This window comes from Staurois parvus, unplaced genomic scaffold (genome assembly GCF_062004578.1).
Source record: "Staurois parvus isolate SC_StPar_1 unplaced genomic scaffold, SC_StPar_1.0 ptg001454l, whole genome shotgun sequence".
Lineage (NCBI taxonomy): Eukaryota > Metazoa > Chordata > Amphibia > Anura > Ranidae > Staurois > Staurois parvus.
In genome coordinates, this window is record NW_028319250.1 from 478,385 (window position 1) to 502,648 (window position 24,264).

General features: G+C 45.7%; 1 protein-coding gene across 1 annotated transcript in view; it reads left to right on the plus strand.

Annotated features, from left to right (window-relative positions):
• Positions 1-24,264, plus strand: part of JPH2 (junctophilin 2) — a 93,231-nt gene that overhangs the window by 56,927 nt on the left and 12,040 nt on the right. The window contains exon 3 of the mRNA XM_089662297.1: positions 20,026-20,144. Coding sequence (XP_089518423.1) covers positions 20,026-20,144 — 119 coding nt within the window. The remainder of the gene's footprint in view (positions 1-20,025; positions 20,145-24,264) is intronic.

The following is a 24,264-nucleotide window of genomic DNA, read 5'->3' on the forward strand; positions in this document are numbered from 1 at the left end:
TCATGGGGCCCGTGTCCTCACCTACACTCAAATTACACCCAAAAAAGCCTATGAAAGGTACCAGGGGAATCTCATGGGGCCCCCTACTGACCCCGGGCCCTCGGGCAGTGCCCAAGTTCCCAAGTGGTCAGTCTGTCCTTGCTTCCAACAGCCTGCCTGATAGCCCCTATGTGGTCTGGGATACTTCCATAATACCTGTAGGACTTATTTGCAGTTGCAGCATTTCCCGTCATCCTGATTATTGCCTTTTAATGAAGAGGGGTCATAAAGTAACGTCATGCCCTTTGTATTGTATGGGATCTCTGGACGGCTCAGACAGGAGCTGCTGGTCTGTAATAGATGTGCTTGATAGAATGCCACCCGCATAACACCTGGAAAATAGCCAGCCAGCGATGGGCTTAGCAAGGGTTAGCTCATAATTGCTTCTACAAATCTCAATGATTAGCTGGTCTGCTGCATGGCAATTGTCTGCTGTGCCCTGGAATCCTACCGCTCTGGACAATAGCAGGAACATTATCAGCTTTGCTCCCTAGAATGCCCAGACACTGGGATCAGTCATAGGAGAATCTGACAGCTACACCTGCTCTGGCATCACAGGGCAGCAGGAGGGGAACTGAGCAATCATCCTGTGACCGAAGACAGAGGTGTTCATCTGGGTCCCCACTGGTTGGTGTACTCTCATCCCAGTGCCCCCACAAGTCAGCGAGCCCCTGTTTTGGAATCCCCCCAGTGCACCTGTGCTGGGAGCCCAAGTTAAAGTGTCCCTGTTCTCACACCCCCAAATGGATTCTGCCCCTGCTCCGATGAGCCCATGGGTCAAAGTGCCCCTGTTCTTGCACCCCTAAGGGTGAGCGTATCCCTGTTCTGCCTCCCATACTGATCAGCAAATCAATGTTCTGGAAACCCTAGCGTTTAACTTGACCCTGTTCTGGCACCACTAGGGGTACGTGTACCCCTGGTTCTGCCTTCCATGTGGGCGTGTGCCACTGTTCGGTTTCCACACGGGTCAACATGTCTTTGTTCTGGTTTCCACCCTGGTCAAGGTGCTTCTGTTCTGAGTGACATACACTTCTGAGCCTTGTGGTACATTTCATACTCCTGACCACTGCACTCTGCATGCTGGGCTTTATATGACATACCCTTGACTGCTGCACTCTATACTCTGGGCTATACAATATATGACATAATCCTGACTGCTGTGCTATGGGCTATATATGAAATAATCCTGACCACTGCACTTTGTACTCTGGGCTTTATATGGAAAACCATTGACCACTGCACTGTGAGCTTTATATGACATACTCTTGACCTCTGCATTCTGTACTCTGGGCTGTATATAACATACTCCTGACCACTGCACTCTATATGATAGGCTTTATATGACAAACTCCTCACCGCTGCACTTTGTCCGCTGGGATGTACATGACATACTCCTGACTGTTGCACTCTGAGCTTTATAGGACATACTCTTGACCTCTGCATTCTGTACTCTGGGCTGTATATGACATACTTCTAACTATTGCACTCTATGTGATGGGGTTTATATGACATACTTCTGACAGCTGCACTCTGTCCATTGGGCTTTATATGACATACTCCTGACCACTGCACACTGTCCGCTGAGCTTTATTAGACATACTCCTGACCACTGCACTCTTTCCGCTGGGCTGTATATGACATACTCCTAACTAATGCACTCTATGTGATGGGGTTTATATGACATACTCCTGACCACTGCACTCTGTCCACTGAGCTTTATTAGACATACTTTTGACCACTGCACTCTTTCCGCTGGGCTGTATATGACATACTTCTGACCACTGCACACTGTCTGCTGAGTTTTATTAGACATACTCCTGACCACTGCACTCTGAGCTTTATAGGACATACTCTTGACCTCTGCATTTTGTACTCTGGGCTGTATATGACATACTCCTAACTAATGCACTCTATGTGATGGGGTTTATATGACATACTCCTGACCACTGCACTCTGTCCACTGAGCTTTATTAGACATACTCCTGACCACTGCACTCTTTCCGCTGGGCTGTATATGACATACTCCTAACTAATGCACTCTATGTGATGGGGTTTATATGACATACTCCTGACCACTGCACTCTGTCCACTGAGCTTTATTAGACATACTTTTGACCACTGCACTCTTTCCGCTGGGCTGTATATGACATACTTCTGACCACTGCACACTGTCTGCTGAGTTTTATTAGACATACTCCTGACCACTGCACTCTGAGCTTTATAGGACATACTCTTGACCTCTGCATTTTGTACTCTGGGCTGTATATGACATACTCCTAACTAATGCACTCTATGTGATGGGGTTTATATGACATACTCCTGTCCACTGCACTCTGTCCGCTGGGCTGTATATGACATACTCCTGACCACTGCGCTCTGTACACTGGGCTTTATATAAGAGGGCATTTAAAGGAAAAAACCCAATGCGTCCTGGTCGGGAAGTATACCTAAACCCTCTACAGAGTTGCGTTGTGCGGCCTTTGTAGGCTATAAATAGCGCAGAGCTATTTCCGTGGAATTCCTCCCGTCTCTGGACTGCACAGCCACCATATGGGACACGGTCAGAAATCTGTGAATGAATGAGCGAAGCACAGCGTTTGTTCACTAAATAGAAAGCGTATTCCCGCGGGATCCTGCGATAGTGCGGGCAGTGAAAGGTGAGCGGTGCCAGAGAACAAGGAGCCCTATGCCAGTTATCACGCAGAACATCCTAATTGCTTTTCCCCCACATTCCTCTGCCGTGGTGTCACCGGCTCTTGTTTGCATTGGACTTGCAGCTGAGAATTCTAATTAAATGGAAGCCGCGGAAATGATTCTATCTTGGCAAGCTGAACAGGCAACAGTGAGGGAAGGGGCTTTCTAAAAAGGGGATCTCGAGGATCGGCCGCATGATGTTTATTATTTTCACTCAATTAAAGGGGAAGTCCAGGATACGGAACAAGAACACCTTCTTTAGTCAGCGTACTATCCAGACAATACTGCAACTGTGCTAAAGTCAGGACGTAGTTTACTTTAAATGCTGAATTCCAGGCAGATCTAAAAAGACACAGATTCAGGCAGCGCAGGGGCGGACTGACCATTTGGAAACTCAGGCACTGCCCGAGGACCCAGGGTCAGTAGGGGGCCCCATGAGATGCCCCTGGTACCTCTTTCATAGGCTTTTTTGAGTTTGGGCAAGGACACAGGGGCCCCTTGATCCCCTATTGCCCGGGGGCCCCATGAGTTGTCAGTCCGCTCCTGGGTGTAATACTTGAATTTGCTTGGTATCAGTCTCTGCATCTTCTTTCCCAGCAGAGCACAGACTGGGAGAGGTCTCACAAAGAACATACTCAACAAGAGAAACAAGTGCGGCACTGGTCTTCTTCCTCTCATTTCACCACCCACCCCTTGGCTGGGAGAAGGCCAAGACCTGTACATATTATTTCGCTGACGCAGAAAAAAAAAATCAATCAAGTCATCTGCCCTGCCAGACAGGGATGTGCTGTGTGGCTGAGCTGTTTAATATCCAGACTGGATGGACAGAAATACAAATCTTTTGCAAGGAAAACATCTCCTATCCAGGTTTTTCATCTGTGGATTTAGTGGTGTGCCTGGAGGTTAGCTTTAAAGGGCACCTGTCAGAACGGAAATATGTGGGCGTCACTGCTGACCCTCTTCTGAAACATGCTAGCTGCCTTGTTTTCTGTGGCATCTTCAATCACTGATCCCAGAGCAAGCTAGAACTGCTAATCTGCGTACCAGATCCATGTTGGTGACTCAAAGCATTGAATCTAGTGGATCAGCTAGACAGCCAGTCAAATAGAAGGTCCACAATGGCTGCCTACGTATTTCTGAAAATCAGGGTAGAAGGTGGGATTAAGAAGTTCCAATAGCAACAGTCCTTAAAATCAGTCAACAATATAATTCATATCTAGTATACACTGATCAGTCATCACTTTATGAACACCCTTCTAATATTGAGTAGGTCACTCTTTTGCTGCCACATTAGCCCTGACTCATTGAGGCTTGGAAGCCACTAGACCTCTGAAGGTATACTGTGGTATCTGGGATCAAGGCATCAGTAGCAGATCCTTTACGTCCTGTAAGTTGTGAGGTGGGGCCTTCATAGGTCAGATTTATTTTTCCAGCATATCCCACAGATGCTCGATGAATTGAGATCTGGAGAGTTTGGAGGCCAAGTCATCTCATCAAACTCATTGTTGTGTTCCTCAAACAATTTCTGCAGTGTGGCAGGGCACATTATCCTGCTGAAAGAAGTCACTGCCATCAGGGAATACCGTTTCCAGGAAGGGGTGTACTTGGTCAGTAACAATCTTTAGGCAGGTGTTGTCAAGTAACATCCACATGAATGGCAGGACCAGGGGCGGACTGACAACCCATGGGGCCCCCGGGCAATAGGGGATCATGGGGCCCCTGTGTCCTTGCCCAAACTCAGAAAAGCCTATGAAAAAGGTAACAGGGGCATCTCATGGGGCCCCCTACTGACCCCGGGCCCTCGGGTAGTGCCCGAGTTTCCAAATGGTCAGTCCGCCCCTGGGCAGGACCCAAGGTTTCCCAGCATCCTACTGCCTCCACCAGCAGGCCTTCTTCCCATAGTGCATCCGGGTGCCATCTCTTCCCCAGGTAAGTGACCCCCCAACATAATTAGCAGCTAACCTTCCCCTAATATGCAATCCTTAACCTGACCCTAACATTAAATCCCCAAAACACAACCTTAACCATAACCCCCAGCCCTAACCTAACACCTAAACTGAACCATTCAATCAGTGGGCTTACCTTATCAAATGACACCTTGAAATTGTCCCACATGAAGGTCCACATGAATGCTCTAGTATAAAGGATGCATCTCTGAAGCTAATAAAGTTCTTGGTAAATAGGAGAATGTGTCTTTGAATGGTCATGATGTGCCCACCAGTACACAAGCAAAAGGAGGGGGGGGGTGTTCATTTAGGGGCCATGATAGTATGAAAACCCTATAGAAATTTGTGCCACTGGATTTTAAATATTGGGAAAGACTGAATAAATTAGTGGATAATTCATCAGCCACTGCAGACGAAATGGGACCCTTCATTCTAAGGATCACCAACACTGGTATTGCAGCATATAAGGTATTTCACAATATGTCACTTCAATTTGGGAAAATATCTGTATATCTGAAGTTCTACTTACATTGGCTGGGGACACAAACCTTTCCAGTACATTACGAAGACAATGTAACGGGGGAAGTCTTGTTATATCTGATGACAGCGTTCTGGTAGATGAGTCAATTCTCTTCTGGAGGTGCCCTGCGCACACTAGTGAAAGGCACGGATTTATAAAACTTTCATATGTGGATAATTCTTTTAGCAACTACTAACAAATGAAGGTGTCCACCGAGTCATCGGTTCTGGTGGTCCTAAGGGATTGATTGGACCAGAAATAAAGCTCTCACATTTCTGTAGAAAGCTCATCCATTATTAAGCAGCCACCAACTCGATAGACTGAGGAGTTTGTCACATTTTTCAGTTGACCCAGCGTTAGCCAGCTTTCTAAAAGTTGTACATTGTTCACATCTTTAAGTGTATTACATTAACCTTTCCACTCTAGAGAAAACTGAAACTAAAACGTTTTGGCTGGAGATACTCATTGAAGATGGTTTTTAGTTTAAGGTCTTTCATGTTCGGACCTTCCTGCAACAGTATACAGCAACCTTTCAACTTTTTTATCCCTGAGGAGCCCTTGGACTCATTTTTACATTGGTGAATGGTAAGAATGTCCCCTTACATTGGTGGTCACTGGGAAGAATGCCCCTCTACATTGGTGATCGGTGGGAAGAATATCACTTACATTGGTGATCAATGGGAGGAACGTCCCTTACATTGGTGAACGGCAGGAAGAATGTCCCTTACATTGGTGATCAGTGGGAAGAATGTCCTTTACATCGGTGACCAGTGGAAAGAATGTCCCTTCATTGGTGATTAGTGGGAAGAATGTCCCTTCATTGGTGACCAGTGGGAAGAATGTCCCTTACATTGGTGACCAGTGGGAAGAATGCCCATTACATTGGTGGTCAGTGGGAAGAATGCCCATTGCATTGGTGGTCAGTGGGAAGAATGTCCCTTACATTGGTGACCAGTGGGAAGAATGCCCATTACATTGGTGGTCAGTGGGAAGAATGTCCCTTACATTGGTGATCAGTGGGAAGAATGCCCATTACATTGGTGACCAGTGGGAAGAATGCCCATTACATTGGTTATTAGTGGGAAGAATGCCCCTTACATTGGGGGTCAGTGGGAAGAACGTCACTTACATTGGTGATCAGTGGGAGGAACGTCCCTTACATTGGTGATCAGTGGGAGGAACGTCCCTTACATTGGTGATCATTGGGAAGTATGTAACTTACATTGGTGACCAGCGTAAAGAATGCCCCTTCATTGGTGATCAGTGGGAAAAATGCGCCCTTACATTGGTGACCGGTGGGAAGAATGCCACTTATATTGGTGATCAGTGGGAAGAAGGTCTCTTACATTGGTGGTCAGTGGGAAGGTGGTCTCTTACATTGGTGGTCAGTAAGAAGAATGTCCCTTAAATTGGTGATCGGTGGGAAAAATGACCCTTACATTGGTGATCAGCGGATGAATGCCACTTACATTGCTGACTGGTGGAAAGAATGCCACTACATTGGTCACCGGTGGGAAGAATGTCCCTTACATTGGTAGTCGGTGGGAAGAATGTCCCTTACATTGGTGATCAGTGGGAAGAACGTCCCTTACATTGGTGATCAGTGGGAAGAACGTCCCTTACATTGGTGACCTGTGGGAAGAATGTCCCTTACATTGGTGACCTGTGGGAAGAATGCCTCCTTACATTGGTGATCCGTGGGAAGAATGTCCCTGTCAGGGCTCCCAGGTGTGACCAGAGGTGTGTGGCTGACGCAGGGAAACGCAGACCTCAGATATGTTATAAACAATATAATTTATTAACACTAACAATACAAACATAAACGCAGTGCAATACTAAAACATAATACAGTGCAACCAAACCAAACCAAACCAACCACCCACAGATAACAGTACATACAAGCAAGCGTCGTCAGGCAGGCCGGGTCAATATCAATAGGGCAGGTAGGTACAGGGGGAGCAAGCGGAGATTGGTCGGGGTCACAGGCCAGGTTCAGCAGGTAGCAAGCAGCGTAGTACAGAGGGTCAGGCAGAGGGATGGTCAGGGTCACAAGCCAGGGATCAGAACAGGTAGCAAGCAGCGTGGTACAGAGGGTCAGGCAGAGGGATGGTCAGGAGCGAGCCGGGATCAGAGCAGGAGAAGTCAGCAGCGGTTCAGAAACAGGATGCAGGACAGAAACAGGATACAGGGCCCAGGACAAACACAACACCAAGGCAGAGTCTGTGGGTCTGGCCATCCCTTAAATACCCCAGCATAATCAGTTCCAGGTGTTAGCTGGCTGCAAAGTTGAGTCTCCGATTGCTGGGAGCATCCACTGGCCAGCCCTGGTACTGCAGATCAAAAGGCAGGTGAGTCCCACCATTGCTGGCCAGTCCATTCCTGACAGTCCCTTACATTGGTGACCTGTGGGAAGAATGCCCTCTTACACTGGTGATCTGTGGGAAGAATGCCTCCTTACACTGGTGATCCGTGGGAAAAATGACACTTACATTGGTGACCAGTGGAAAGAATGCCACTGCACTGGTGATTGGTGGGAATAATGCAACTTACATTAGTAAACAGTGGGATGAATACCCATTACATTGGTGACCAGTGGGAAGAATGTCCACCTTACAGTGGTGGTCAGAATACTAGTCTTACATACAGCTGAAAAAATCTTTGGTTTCATACAGTTGGCTCTGCCAAGTTGGCCCTATAACCATTAAATGAAAGATCAATCAGCCACAGCTTAAGGAACCCCTAGCAACCTTTGGAGAAACCCTAGAGTTTCATGAAACCCTGGTTGAGAATAGCAGGTGTTCAGTATAAATGATAGAGCAACTACAATGGTTTTATTCTTTCAGGAAGCCACTTTTCCTCTGATGCCAGTTATGTGACCGAATGTCAAATCCCATAGGCAATTATGCCCTAAGTCCTATCCTCCCCTTTGGTGAAATCATATAACTGATACCACGATAGTGTTACATTAGAAAAGGGTATTTACTGTATGCATATAGTGGGTTAAGAAGATCAGGATCATAGGAGGGGCTACCAGAATAAAGATCTGCTCTTACCTTTGGGCATTGTGTGTGAGCACACCGAATTACTGAGGTTTTGTTCTCATTGTAGAGGTGCAGTACACGACAAAATATAGTTTCATAAAAACAGTATTGTCTGGCTTTAATGATCACATTAGCTATTCTACTCTGCTTGTGCAAGCTAACATTGGAGAGAAGCTTAGTCACAGTGAATGATACCATGGAAACTTGATCCTGGAGGATCCAAAACCTTAAAACCTGTAAACATCGCGTAAACATGACTGTTCTCACTCTAAAAGCTACATTTCCTGGCTGTCAAGCTAAATTTGGGTTGCAAAACTTGTAGACTATGTGCAATGTGGTGTGTGGGGCAGTGAGCACACACACACACAGACTCCAAATTTTTCAAAAGCAATGTATTGCAGAAAAGTTTAGCAAGCACAAACAAGCCCAGCAGAAAGGCACACCCGTCCAAAGCCACTTCCAATGTATATAGCGATGGAACAGCGGTCTGGAGACCCGACGATGCTGACAGCGTCTGCCACGGGGAGCAAAATGCAGCATGGCCAGTCCAAACCAAGGGGTAGGAGATAGATATGGTCCCTGCACTCCCTACTCCTCTGGAACCTTACCCTATATCTAAGCACTGTCCCTAACAGATGGGGAACCTCTCCTTTCCCTAGCAACTCACATAAAGCGAGGCCAAGCCCAGGATTTGGTTTCTTAAATAGACTCTTTCTGACCCAAGATGGCTACCAGAGTCAAATGGGGCCCCAGCATCCAATTGGATAGCTGCTCCAGAGTGACCAAGGAAACATAGAGGAACCAAGTTCCCCTCAACTCCCCCCCTCCCCCATCTGCATTGCTGCTGTGGTCAAGCGCCACCTGCAGTGGAGAATACAGACTACACCTACCTATAAACAGAGTCCCTGACCTGGAGCTAGTATATGAAAAGGGACATGGGACCTGTCACTGATATTCCTGATCTGAAAGACCGCATTAATATGGAGGTTAAAAGGTGCAGTGATGTGCAGCAGGGTTGTCAAGTTATTCTTCTTTCCATATTTCTCTTTTTCTTTGAGGATAATCTGATCTACATTTGTGTCAGTGTCTTTAGCCTCACCACTGCCTATGCATGCATTTTATATTTCTAGAATTCCTCACCTCTATCAAACCATGATTTCTTTAATTCCTTGAGAAAGCCCCTTTGGATGCAACAAATCAGGGAAGCCTGGGGACATCATTACACTCGGTCAGCCTCACACCAGGAGGTCCACAATGATCCTCTGGGTGGCCATTACAGTCTGTGTAGTTTTGAGAGAAGGAGTGTCACCCACCTTTTCAAGCTTTTATGGCCTTCTTAAAAAGTGAGGAATCTTGGTGTAAGCTTGTCCATTCATTGGGGTGAAGGTGAATGTTGGAAATTATTGGTGACAGCGGATATTAGAAAATTCATCTTTATTTGTAAACACTTATTAAAATGTTGATATTTTAGATATACCTGAAGTTTTGGGACATGTAATGGTGGTCACAATTTTGGGTTTAGCATATGGCTTTTAGAGGTAGTAATGATAACACTGTATTATTACTTATATGTGTCACATGATTTCAGTATTGGATTGGATTATTTTCTTGGTTTATAGGAGCACTACAATTTCTGTATAGTATATGAGCTGGGAAGGAAGATTTCTCTTCCTTTTTTTAGCAGCAGTTTTTTTTGCAATTATCTCTAGTTATATATCTTGTAATGGTAATTTGGCGAGTGCTTGATCGCTTGGGTTTTGGTTTTAGGAGGGTGTCTATGGGAAGGTTTGACCATTTCTTCCAGAAGAGCATTTGTCAGGTCAGGCACTGATGTCGGAGAAGAAGGCCTGGTGTGTGTCTATGGGAAGGTTTGACCATTCTTCCAGAAGAGCATTTGTGAGGTCAGGCACTGATGTTGGGTGAGAAGGCCTGGCTCGCAGTCTCCACTCATCCCAAAGGTGTTCTATTGGGTTGAGGTCAGGACTCTGTGCAGGCCAGTCAAGTTCCTCCACCCCAAACTGGCTCCTCCATGTCTTTATCCTTGCTTTGTGCACTGGTATGCAGTCATGTTGGAACAGGAAAGGGCCATCCCCAAACTGTTCCCTCAATGTCTTGGTATGCTTACACCTTAAGAGTTCCCTTCACTAGAACTAAGGGGCCAAACCTAACCCCTGAAAAATAACCCCACACCATAATCCCCCCTCCACCAAACTTTACACTTGGCACGTCCATTGGATTGCCAGACAGAGGCGCGTGATTGGTCACTCTAGAGAACACGTCTCCACTGCTCTAGAGTCCAGTGGCGGCGTTCTTTACACCATGGCATCCGACGCTTTGCATTGCACTTGGTGATGTAAGGCTTGGATGCAGCTACTCGGCCATGGAAACCCATTCCATGAAGCTCTCTATGTACTGTTGTTGTGCTAATCTGATGGCCACACCAAGTTTGGAGGTCTTTAGATATTGACTCTGCAGACAGTTGGCGACTTCTGCGCACTGTGCGCTTCAGCATGCGCTGACCCCGCTCTGTCATTTTACGTGGCTTCCACTTTGTTATAATCCCACTAACAGTTGACCGTGGAATATTTAGTAGCAAGGAAATATCATGGATGGACTTATTGCACAGGTGACAACCTATCACGGGACCACGCTTGGAGTCACTGAGCTCCTGAGAGTGACCCATTCTTTGACAAATGATTGCAGCAGCAGTCTACATGCCTAGGTGCTTGAATTTATACACCTGTGGCCATATATATATTTTTACTTTTTTTGGCGATTTGGATAGAAGCATATTCATTGTGGTGTATTATACATACTGTTTATGGGGGTTGTATAAGGGTAGTAGGCAGGGGCGGACTGACAACTCATGGGGCCCCTGGGCAATAGGGGATCATGGGGCCCCTGTGTCCTTGCCCAAACTCAAAAAAGCCTATGAAAAAGGTACCAGGGGCATCTCATGGGGCCCCCTACTGACCCCGGGCCCTCGGGCAGTTCCCAAGTTTCCAAATGGTCGGTCCGCCCGTGGTAGTAGGGACTTGGTGCTGTGTTATTGAACATGTTTTAGCACTTTAGAATATTGCTGAAACATAACTATGTGACTGGTGTGTGCACCAGGAAAAGCCACCCTGATGAATAAGGTTGATACTGTATATAAATAATCATTCAACTTTCTTGATTTTCCATTAACAGCCCCCCGTTTTATTTTCCACATGCGGTGGCCGGCCTCATGGACGGTGGCAGCAGGTTATTTAAGTCATGGGTTTAGGTTTCAGCATTTTAAGAATGTCTCAGCACACATTCTTCAAGTTCTGCAGAACGTTTACCATAATCCTTTGAGGTACGCGGGTATTTCTGTAGAAATGCGATGCCTTTTTCTCTTTGCTCCATTTCTATAATGTCCTTCGCAGCACTTCACCCCCGACATGGACAGACAACAGCTGGCGGTGTATACTTAGCTCAGGGTGAACTCGGTTTCCTGCCTCTAATCTTCACACTAGAGCAAAATGCTGCTGCTACTTGGTTATCCCACATTCAGTATATGAGATACCACCTTTATCACTAGACCTAGGAAAGGGAGATTACCACTATGGTCTAACATCATGGATAGTGTGGGTCTGTAACTCTACAGACGTGAGGTGGACTATGGTCTGTAAAGTTCCAGTTGTTAGGTTGCCTGGAGGACATGTAACCTTCTAGCAGTTTGGTGTCCTGGAGACCTGTAACCTTGCAGCTGTTGGGTGGCCTGGAAGACCTGTAACCTTCCAGCAGTTTGTGTCCTGGAGGACCATTAACCTTCCAGCTGTTGACTGACCTAAGACTAGATGACCTGTAACTACCCAGCTTTAAAGGGCAAGAAAACTGTGCATTTCCAGCTGTTGAGTGGCCCAGGAAACTTGTATCTTTCCAGCTGTTGAGTGGCTAAGGTGACCTATAACCTTTCTGCTGTTAAGTGGGCCAGGGGACCCACAACCTTTCAGCTGTTGAGTGCACCAGGGGGCCTGTAACATTCCAATTGTTGAATGGCCCATGAGACCTGGCCTTTCAGCTGCTGGGTGGCCCAGTGGACTTGTAACCTTCTGGCTTTTGAGTGGCCCAGGGAGCCTGTAACCTTCTGGCTATTGGGTGGCCTGGAAAAGACATGTAATATTCCAGGTAAAATTCCAGGTGTTGTGTGGCCTAGAAGACCTGTATCTTTCAAGCTGTTGAGTGGCTCAGAAAACTGTAAATTTCCAGCTGTTGAGTGGGCCAGGGAACGTGTAACTTTCCAGCTGTTGAGTAGGTAAGGGGATTCATAACCTTCCAGTTGTTGAGGGACCCAGGGGACTCATCACCTCTCAGATGTTCAGTGGGCCCCGGGACCCGTAACATACCATCTGTTGAATGGCCCAGGGGACCTGGCCTTCCAGCTGTTGGGTAGCCCAGTGGACTTGTAACCTTATGACTGCTGAATGGCCCAGGGAGCCTGTAACCCTATAGCTGTTAGGTGGCTCAGTGGACCTGTAACCTTTCAGAGATTGGATGGCCCAGTACACTTATAATCATCCAGATGATAGGTGGCCCAGTGGACAAATAACCCACCAACTCTTGTGTGGCCCAGAGACCTGCATTCCACAAGATGGTCAGTGGATTGAGGACCTTGTAACCTTCCAGCTGTAGATAAGTGATCTCAGGAACAGATGCCCAGGTAGAGAAGGCCCTCACTTTTCTTCTCACCTCCTTTGCCCTCAGTTCTAAAGCACTTTTAAAATTTCGTATATTTAGTATAAAATGAACAAACAAAAAGAACACATAAAAATGTACAAACTAAAGAAAAAATAGCGAAGAGAATGAGTAATAAAGAAGGATTAAAATTATTGTTTAAAATTCTAAAATATTGTTGCAATGCATTTACAAAAGAAACTTTGCCACCTGAAATTTCCATCAGGGATGTGACAGGGGGACACTTGGGGGAGAGTTGTCCCCCAGTTACAGGAGATGCCTAAAAAAGGATCTTCATGACAGGATAGCTGGGTATTATTTATTAAAAGCTGCAGATTTTAAATAAATTTAAATTTTTTGAAATGCTGTTAACGTTCATACGTGATTTCATTGATTTTATTTTTTCTGTTTTAACAACTTGGCTTAGACAGTTGATATTTCATGACCATTCAATATCTAAATCATTCCTCTGAGCCCTGTCCCTTTCAATTTAATGTGCTATATATCAGGTCTGGGTGTTCGCAAAATGTCATAAATTTGCTTCTGAGCTCTATTAAAAGCAGTTGTCCCCAATAAAAGCATCGATATATATCTGTCACAGGAGCTTCACCTTGCCTATATTTGTCACCGCCGCTTCTCCCTGCCTCTACTCCGAGAAATCTTTATCCACATTTCTTTACAAGATCCAATTACTGCAGTTTAGCAAGTTTATTATACAGCAGTAGACATAAATATATATGTTACATTGCTGATCACCTGTTCACTTACTATGGAAAGTAGAAATCTTCGAAAGAAAAATGAAATAGAATACATGTACTGCATAAACATAGGAGCCTGGGAGATGAGTTTATTATCTGTACTTACTTTTCTAACATTACAGAATGGGATTTCTTTTGTCACTACTGAGCAATAGTACGGTATTTATTTTGTATATCAACTTCTTTTTTACAAACACACTGTGTGTGTAATATATATACACACACACACACACACACACACACACATACATACACATATACATATACACACACACATATACAGTGGGGATCGAAAGTTTGGGCACCCCAGCTAAAAATTTGTATTAATGTACATAAAGAAGCCAAGGAAAGATGGAAAAATCTCCAAAAGGCATCAAATTACAGATTAGACATTCTTATAATATGTCAACAAAAGTTAGATTTTATTTCCATCATTTACACTTTCAAAATAACAGAAAACAAAAAAATGGCGTCTGCAAAAGTTTGGGCACCCTGCAGAATTTATAGCATGCACTAACCCCTTTGCCAAGCTGAGACCTGCCAGTGTCATGGATTGTTCTCAATCATCGTCTGGGAAGACCAGGTGATGTCAAGCTCAAAGGTTTTAAATGCCCAGACTCATCTGGCCTTGCCCCAACAATCAGCAACATGGGTTCTTCTAAGCAGTTGTCTAGAAAACTGAAACTGACAATAGTTGATGCTCACAAAGCTGGAGAAGGTTATAAGAAGATAGCAAAGCGTTTTCAGATGTCAATATCCTCTGTTCGGAATGTAATTAAGAAATGGCAGTCATCAGGAACAGTGTAACTTAAAGCAAGATCTGGAAGACCAAGAAAAATATCAGACAGAACAGCTCGCAGGATTGTGAGAAAAACATTTCAAAACCCACGTTTGACTGCACGATCCCTCCAGAAAGATCTGGCAGACACTGGAGTTGTGGTACACTATTCCACTATAAAGAGATACTTGTACAAATATGGTCTTCATGGAAGAGTCATCAGAAGAAAACCTCTTCTACGTCCTCACCACAAAAATCATGGTTTGAACTTTGCAAATGAACATATAGACAAGCCTGATGCATTTTATAAACAAGTTCTGTGGACCGATGAGGTTAAAATTGAACTTTTTGGCCGGAATGAGCAAAGATACGTTTGGAGAAGAAGGGGCACAGAATTTAATGAAAAGAACCTCTGTCCAACTGTTAAGCATGGGGTTGGATCAATCATGCTTTGGGGTTGTGTTGCAGCCAGTGGCACAGGGAACATCTCACGAGTAGAAGGAAAAATGGATTCAATAAAATTTCAGCAAATTTTGGATGGTAACTTGATGCCATCTGTGAAAAAGCTGAAGTTAAAGAGAGGATGGCTTCTACAAATGGATAATGATCCTAAACACACCTCGAAATCCACGGGGGATTACATCAAGAGGCGTAAACTGAAGGTTTTGCCATGGCCTTCACAATCTCCTGACCTCAACATAATTGAAAATCTATGGATAGACCTTAAAAGAGCAGTGCGTGACAGACAGCCCAGAAATCTCAAAGAACTGGAAGACTTTTGTAAGGAAGAATGGGCAAAGATACCTCAAACAAGAATTGAAAGACTCTTGGCTGGCTACAAAAAGCGTTTACAAGCTGTGATACTTGCCAAAGGGGGCAGTACAAGATATTAACTCTGCAGGGTGCCCAAACATTTGCAGACGCCATTTTTTTGTTTTCTGTTATTTTGAAAGTGTAAATGATGGAAATAAAATCTAACTTTTGTTGACATATTATAAGAATGTCTAATCTGTAATTTGATGCCTTTTGGAGATTTTTCCATCTTTCCTTGGCTTCTTTATGCACATTAATACAAATTTTTAGCTGGGGTGCCCAAACTTTCGATCCCCACTGTATACACATATACACACACACATATATATATATATATATATATATACACACACACACACACACACACACATATATATACACATATACACACACACATATATATATATATATATATATATATATACACACACACACACACACACACACACACACACACACACATATATATATATATACACACATATATTTATATATACACATACATACAGACCCATACAGGTGTAATTTTTTCAGGGAGCACAATACAAATATACTGGAACAAACATGAGCTGCATGGTTGAGTTGTCAGAAAGAAGACTTTTCAGTGCCAATGTTACAAAAAGCCCAGTTACCATATACCTGCCAACACCTTGACACGCCTCACAGTTCCTGGCACGCTGTAATCTGCAGTGACGAAACCAAAATAGAACTTTACGGTCACAACCATAAGTGCTATGTTTGGAGCAACAAGAATACCATACCCATTGTGAAGCATGATGGTGTCTCTCTGATGTTTTGGAGGTTGCAAAACAAAGGCTGCCAGGACTTTTAGTTTTCTATTTACAGAACACTGTGAATGAGTGATGCAACTGGGTGGGTGGCCCCACATGGCCACGTTTTTTTTTAAATTGTGACAGCTAGCAGGGGGAGAAGATCCTCTGCTGTCCATTGGGGGATGTAGGGGGGGTGTAGGGGCTGGTACTTTTGTGACGTGTTACACCCTGAATATGGGTGTCACACTATTCTTCCAATGGCATCTTTTCCTGGTGGTAACAGGGAATGGACAGTATATCTATGACTTTATTAGCAGCATTCCATAATCCCTTCTGGCACTTAGTTCCCTATTGACACTAACACAATGAACAGTCCCCAGCAAAGTCTGTACTCACAGTATCCCAGGAGCTGTCTGCCACCCAGTATTCACAGGTAGCTTCTCAGTGAAGGAAATAATTAGATCCTTCTCCAGACCAGACCTTCAGTACAGTGCCCTCCAGCAAGTAAAATCATTTGGCAATCCTCTTTGGGCCCTCAGGCCAGCAGCTGTAGAGACCCAGACTGCAGTCTTGTCTCAGTAGAGCTGCCTCCACGGGCAGCAGCCCCTTGAGGGAAATCATCATTCCCCCAAACCACCTTCTGGATGCCTCCTTCCAGGGATTGGCTAGGGCAGGGGTGGCGAACACGCGGCTCTCGAGCCGCGTGCGGCTCCCGGCCAAAATGAATGCGGCTCTTCGCCTCTTATCATATTTTGTATACTGTGGCTCTTTGCCAAGTTTCAGCGGCGCGCTGTCTTCCGGCTTCTGTAGTGTGGGCACTGGGCATGACAGCCGGGTGCCCAGTGCGCATGCGCAAGAAGCGGTGCTTTTTGTGAATGGTAGGGCGGTACCTGGGACACATGACAGATCCCAGAAGCCGCCGGACCAATCACAAAGCGCAAGTGCTTCTCGCTCATGCTCACTGGGCACCCGGCTGTCATGGCGAGCGCCATTACAGAAGCCGGGAAGACAGCGCGCGGCTGGATCGAGGAACAGGTAAGATCAAACAAAAACTCTGCGGAAGTAAGAGCGGGTACCTGTCAAATTCAGGTACCCGCTCCCCACCTCCCCAAAGGTCAGCAGTCATCTGTACTGTCCGCAGTCTCTGGTCATCCCTGTGCTGTCCGCAGTCTCTGGTCATCTCCTGTACTGTGTCTGCAGTCTCTGGTCATCCCTGTGCTGTCCGCAGTCTCATTTGATGTGTGTGTTGAGGGTGGACACTTACCTTGAAATGAACACATTGTTGTTTTGTAAGGGGAAGAAAGTGTTATGGTGAATAATATGGTTTTAATTATGTGTTTTTGTGTGAGTGTTTGTCTGTTTTGGCAGGTCACTGCGTGGTGTGGCTCTCTGACTTTCACAGTTTAAAATTTTGTCTCTTTGTGTCTAACTTGTTCGCCACCCCTGGGCTAGGGAATCATTTGAAACTCCTGGCCCTATGCTCTGGAAACTTTTTCCAGAAGCAGGTGAGAGTAATCAACTCTCAGCTCAGGAAGCCCTGAACAGACCAACACAATCAATCACTGATCCACTCACTACAATGGAGCCAAGGATTGCATTTACCAAGCAGCCAAACTAGAGGAGGGCACTACATTCATAAGTACAATCGTGGTACTATGGTGAAGCAAGTGTGCCAAATGTGAACATGGAATGCAAGTCAAACCTTTCCCTTCAAAAGCGACACTAATTATATAAAGAGATATTTGAACCTTTCTAAGGGAACTAATAAATGTGATCTGGTAATACAAGACTGTTTATTGCCTATCCCATTCCATTATGCCTGTGCAGATTTTGGATATTTGGAAATGTGGTTTATCACCATGGGGCTGTACATACAGCTGTCCCCAAATATCTGAAGTATGTATACAGAGTCACATTCCACAGGCTACTATTCCTTTGTAGCAAGAGGCAACATTTATTGAGAGCGATGGATGCCTTGGGTCCCTGTACAACATATACAATGTCAGAAGAAGAATTGCAATTCACCGCTTTCCTGCCGTCCTATAGTAGAACTACTGCTACAGGGCAGCAGGGATGTGCAAAAAAACACATACATACATATATATAAAAACACACACACACACACACACACACACACCACACACACACATATACACACACATACATACACACACACACACACACATATACACACACATACATACACACACACACACACACACACACACACACACACACACACACACACACACACACACACACACACACACACACACACACACACACACACACACACACACGATTTGCATTTCCAGGTAGGTGGCAGGCTCGCGCTCACAGCCCTACCTGCGCCACCATTGGTGGCTAGGAATGTCAATCACCGTGTCCCGGCCAGAGATCCCCCCCACCAGCACCCAGTGATCGCCGAGCAAAGCTGACAGGGGAGAGACCTGTGTGTAAACAACACAGGTCTCTCCTGCCAGCAAGGGCATGCTGCTGTGTAGTTCTCTACACAGCATGTCTCTGTAGTAAAACAGACACAGCACATGATGTAAAACACACACACACTTAACCCTTTTAGCACCCCAGATGTTAACCCCATCCTGCCCATTAGTACAGTGTCAGTGCTTTTTATTAGCACTGATCACTGTATTGGTGTCATTGGGATGTCAGTGGCAGTTAGTCAGTTCCCCTCCAGTGTCAGAGTACCCGCCGCAGTCCCGCCATAGGTCACTGATCGCCGCAATTACTAGTATATATATAAGAAAAAAAATCCCAGTATCTATACCGCCATTTGTAAATGCTATACCTTTCATGTAAACCAATTAATTTACATGTATTGGGATTCCCCTGATCCCGCCAAGGTGCTACATAGAATATAAAATTCTGTATAAAGCTATAGAAAATGGTCCTGGACTGAGGACTTACTAGAGGTCAGGTGTCAGGGACTGTTCTATAGGAGTGGTCAGAGACTGAGGACATGCTGTAGGTGACAGTCAGAGACTAGGGACATGTGTACATGAAACTGCTAAGGATTACGGTTAATAGGCAGCTTTACAAATCAGTGCTGCCACTGCAGGGCCCAACAGCTGTATTACACCAAAGGGTGTAGCTCCATGCAGTGCCAGGACAAGGTCATCTAGTGTCCCGGGCGAACATGCTAAATTGCGCCCCCCAAGATATATTAGCATTATGTGTCAGCAAAGACCCCCCCCCCAAAAAAAAAGATAAAAAAATGGAGCGCTAATCTACATTCTTACTCCCCCAAGCATAAATTCCCCCCCCCAGTAAAATCCCCCCATTGCTGAAATCCCCCCTCCCAGCACAAATCTGTACCCACCCATCCCCCTAGCACAAATCCTAGTGCTCTCCACTTATTCTCCCTGCAAAAATCTCCTACCCCCCAAAAAAATTATTTCCTAGTACAAATCCCCCCCCCCCCCCAACATACATACCATATCACCTTTTTTTTTAGCACAAACTCCCCCAAATCCCCCTCCTAGCACAGATCCTCTCCCCATCCCACTTCAAATCACCACTTCTAGCACACCCCCACAAATTTCCCCTCCTAGAACCATTCATAGCCTCCAGCCCCAAGTTCCCCTTCCCAACACAAAACCTCTCCCCCAATCTCCTTGTGGTGCCCGCTCCACTTCACATGATACCACAGTGATCAGGGCAACAGTCTCTCCTGCCCACCCCTTGTCCCAGCCCTGACTCCATGTGTCCCCATTGGGGAAAATTTCCCCCAACTTCCTGTTATTTTACCAGGAGAGGAAGAATTCTCATTGTGGGGTTAACTGCAAGTTTCTGCTCACTTCTGATATTTGGATATTTGCCCTTTAATTCTGGTCCAATGACTCCAAAATATTTTGGTTAGATCTGGGCTTGGATGGACCAGGTGTCACTGCTTTGTCCATCTAAGAGCTGCCAGAATGATAACTCAAAGTTCTCTGTTCCCTCAGGACTACACATGCCAAAGCCAAAGCGGATGGAGCGGAACAGGCGGCCCAGGCAGCTAATAATGAGTCCAGCATTGCACGGATGATGGCGAGAGAGCTCTCCCCGGACTTCTACCAGCCAGGTGGGTCAACTGCAGAACCATACTCAATATTACATACAAACTCCCAGCAAACAGGTGAAATACAAAGTGGCCTGACTATTGTAGATCCAGGCACCCTCACCAGACCAGGTAGCCAGGCTGGTGACTTTTTACCACTGCATATAGAACAAGACAGCTTGGTCACCAGCCTGGCCCAACCGGCTGGGTGGACATCAAAGGAGTCATCACTCTTCTGATGAGTCATCACTCTGATGGCAAGGAGAGCATAATATCTCACAGTTCTACACCAACACAATACGGGACCCTTGTCTAATCTGAGCCTTGCTGAGCAGGGGGTTCAGGAAGCTGATATGAAGATAGAGAGAGGGTTACTCATGCTAGCTTTATGCATTTAGAAGGTGCTCACACCATCTAATGCCCCTACCTCACTCATGCACACACTGGTGAGGAGCCCCTTGGCCTAGAAGTATTTTTGGATTAAAAGAGGAAATCCATACATACAAACTCCATGCAGCCAGGAAGAAAAATTATTCGGAACAATATACAGAGCCTTAGGCCTCTGTTTTTTTTTAATGCTGCTATGCACGCTCAGGAGCTTGGAAGACCATACGAGGCCGTTGACTGTGCAGCAACTGTGGGGTGACCACCTTGCACTCCTGACTCGCAATGTAAGGCTGGGGGCTGGTTCTTTTTGAAAAATAAGCCAGGCAAAAATAGGAAAAACTAAAATCTAGACTATTCTTTATTAAAAGTCACAACATGTGGAATTGTCCTAAAGGTATCGGGCAAAGCAACAGGTTATCTTTCATGTCCTCCTTCCCCAGAATCACATACCTTTCCTGTACTCCTCTTCTCTCCATTCATGGTCAGGACCAAAAGAGATTACCTGGAACTTCCAGGTATGAGGGAGCATGTGACCACACTGGTGCTTGCGATTGGCTCAGCACGGTCACATGAGAAGGGGGGAGGGGGGGATGGAGAGACTTTAGCCCTGTGTAAGCTCAGATTAGAATGACCCAGCAACTACAGAGCAAGAAGACAAGCATATGCTGATGGGGAGGTGGGCATTAAAGAGAACCTGTTGCTTTGCCTTGCATGCTTAAAGCATGGTTCGCTTTATATCTCTATATAGTCGATTGCAAAGTCAATTGAAATTTGAAATCAGACTTGCTGCTATGTAATCTGTTGAGCAAGAAGGGGGAGGTATGCACTGTGTACCTGCTATGTAATCTGTTGAGTGAGAAGGGGGAGGTATGCACTGTGTACCTGCTATGTAATCTGTTGAGCGAGAAGGGGAAGGTATGCACTGTGTACTTGCTACGTAATCTGTTGAAAGAGAAGGGGGGAGGTATGCACTGTGTACCTGCTACGTAATCTGTTGAAAGAGAAGGGGGAGGTATGCACTGTGTACCTGCTACGTAATCTGTTGAAAGAGAAGGGAGAGGTATGCACTGTGTACCTGCTACGTAATCTGTTGAGCGAGAAGGGGGAGGTATGCACTGTGTACCTGCTACGTAATCTGTTGAGCGAGAAGGGGGAAGTATGCACTGTGTACCTGCTATGTAATCTGTTGAGTGAGTAATCTGTTGAGCAAGAAGGGGGAGGTATGCACTGTGTACCTGCTACGTAATCTGTTGAGTGAGTAATCTGTTGAGCGAGAAGGGGGAGGTATGCACTGCGTACCTGCTATGTAATCTATTGAGCGAAAAGGGGAAGGTATGCACTGTGTACCTGCTACGTAATCTGTTGAGAGAGAAGGGGGAGGTATGCACTGTGTACCTGCTACGTAATCTATTGAGCGAGAAGGGGGAGGTATGCACTGTGTACCTGCTACGTAATCTGTTGAGCGAGAAGGGGGAGGTATGCACTGTGTACCTGCTACGTAATCTATTGAGCGAAAAGGGGAAGGTATGCACTGTGTACCTGCTATGTAATCTGTTGAGTGAGTAATCTGTTGAGCAAGAAGGGGGAGGTATGCACTGTGTACCTGCTACGTAATCTGTTGAGTGAGTAATCTGTTGAGCGAGAAGGGGGAGGTATGCACTGCGTACCTGCTATGTAATCTATTGAGCGAAAAGGGGAAGGTATGCACTGTGTACCTGCTACGTAATCTGTTGAGAGAGAAGGGGGAGGTATGCACTGTGTACCTGCTACGTAATCTATTGAGCGAGAAGGGGGAGGTATGCACTGTGTACCTGCTACGTAATCTGTTGAGCGAGAAGGGGGAGGTATGCACTGTGTACCTGCTACGTAATCTATTGAGCGAAAAGGGGAAGGTATGCACTGTGTACCTGCTATGTAATCTGTTGAGAGAGAAGGGGAAGGTATGCACTGTGTACCTGCTACGTAATCTGTTGAGCGAGAAGGGGGAAGTATGCACTGTGTACCTGCTATGTAATCTGTTGAGTGAGTAATCTGTTGAGCAAGAAGGGGGAGGTATGCACTGTGTACCTGCTACATAATCTGTTGAGTGAGTAATCTGTTGAGCGAGAAGGGGGAGGTATGCACTGCGTACCTGCTATGTAATCTATTGAGCGAAAAGGGGAAGGTATGCACTGTGTACCTGCTACGTAATCTGTTGAGAGAGAAGGGGGAGGTATGCACTGTGTACCTGCTACGTAATCTATTGAGCGAGAAGGGGGAGGTATGCACTGTGTACCTGCTACGTAATCTGTTGAGCGAGAAGGGGGAGGTATGCACTGTGTACCTGCTACGTAATCTATTGAGCGAAAAGGGGAAGGTATGCACTGTGTACCTGCTATGTAATCTGTTGAGAGAGAAGGGGAAGGTATGCACTGTGTACCTGCTATGTAATCTATTGAGTGAAAAGGGGAAGGTATGCACTGTGTACCTGCTACGTAATCTGTTGAGACAGGAGGTATGCACGGTGTACCTGCTACGTAATCTGTTGAGCGAGAAGGGGGAGGTAAGCACTGTGTACCTGCTACATAATCTGTTGAGCAAGAAGGGGGAGGTATGCACTGTGTACTTGCTACGCAATCTGTTGAGTGAGAAGGGGGAGGTATGCACTGTGTACCTGCTACGTAATCTATTGAGCGAAAAGGGGAAGGTATGCACTGTGTACCTGCTATGTAATCTGTTGAGAGAGAAGGGGAAGGTATGCACTGTGTACCTGCTATGTAATCTATTGAGTGAAAAGGGGAAGGTATGCACTGTGTACCTGCTACGTAATCTGTTGAGAGAGGAGGTATGCACGGTGTACCTGCTACGTAATCTGTTGAGCGAGAAGGGGGAGGTAAGCACTGTGTACCTGCTACATAATCTGTTGAGCAAGAAGGGGGAGGTATGCACTGTGTACCTGCTACGCAATCTGTTGAGTGAGAAGGGGGAGGTATGCACTGTGTACCTGCTACGTAATCTGTTGAGTGAGAAGGGGGAGGTATGCACTATGTACCTGCTACGTAATCTGTTCAGCAAGAAGGGGGAGGTATGCACTGTGTACCTGCTACATAATCTGTTCAGCAAGAAGGGGGAGGTATGTAACAGGATTAGAAGAGAGAGAGTGCTCTTATAGTCATCCACAGAACAGACCGGGGGGGGCGGAGCAGTGACACAGGGTTTGCAGGTCCTGAAAAAAAATCTTATTGCCCTTCTGCTAAGCCCTATAGCAGGTGTAATAGATTGGCAATGGTAAAGGCATACTATTTGCACATAAATCATTCCCTGAGGTGTGAGCTCATTTTGCCATTTAACCGGAGTTCCCTTTTAAATCTCCCTCTCCAAGTTTTTTTTTGGTGTTGTGACCTCTAAAGCGAAGATCTCCTGGAGCTTCTAAAGGCAGTTAGCTACCTTGAAAGGCAATGGTTTCATCTATTGAGCCAGGCTTGCATTTCTCTAAATCCCCAGCACTCCCTTTGTATGTGGGAATCATATGTTTTATTTATCCGTTGCTTTTATCAGATCTGTCTTCTCGCTCTATTATGCTCCCTATTCCCATTTTATGTCCTATTTTAGCACTTTTATGTTTGATCAGACAAACACAGCAGTCTCCCACTCACAGCCCAGCTTTTGTGGGCCTCCGTGCAGGGCGAGATGTGCTATTGCAAAGCATTGCTTTTATATCTAACCGATCTGTTGACGGCTGCAATTCTGTCAGGGGAGATGGGCTCCGTCCTTTCCA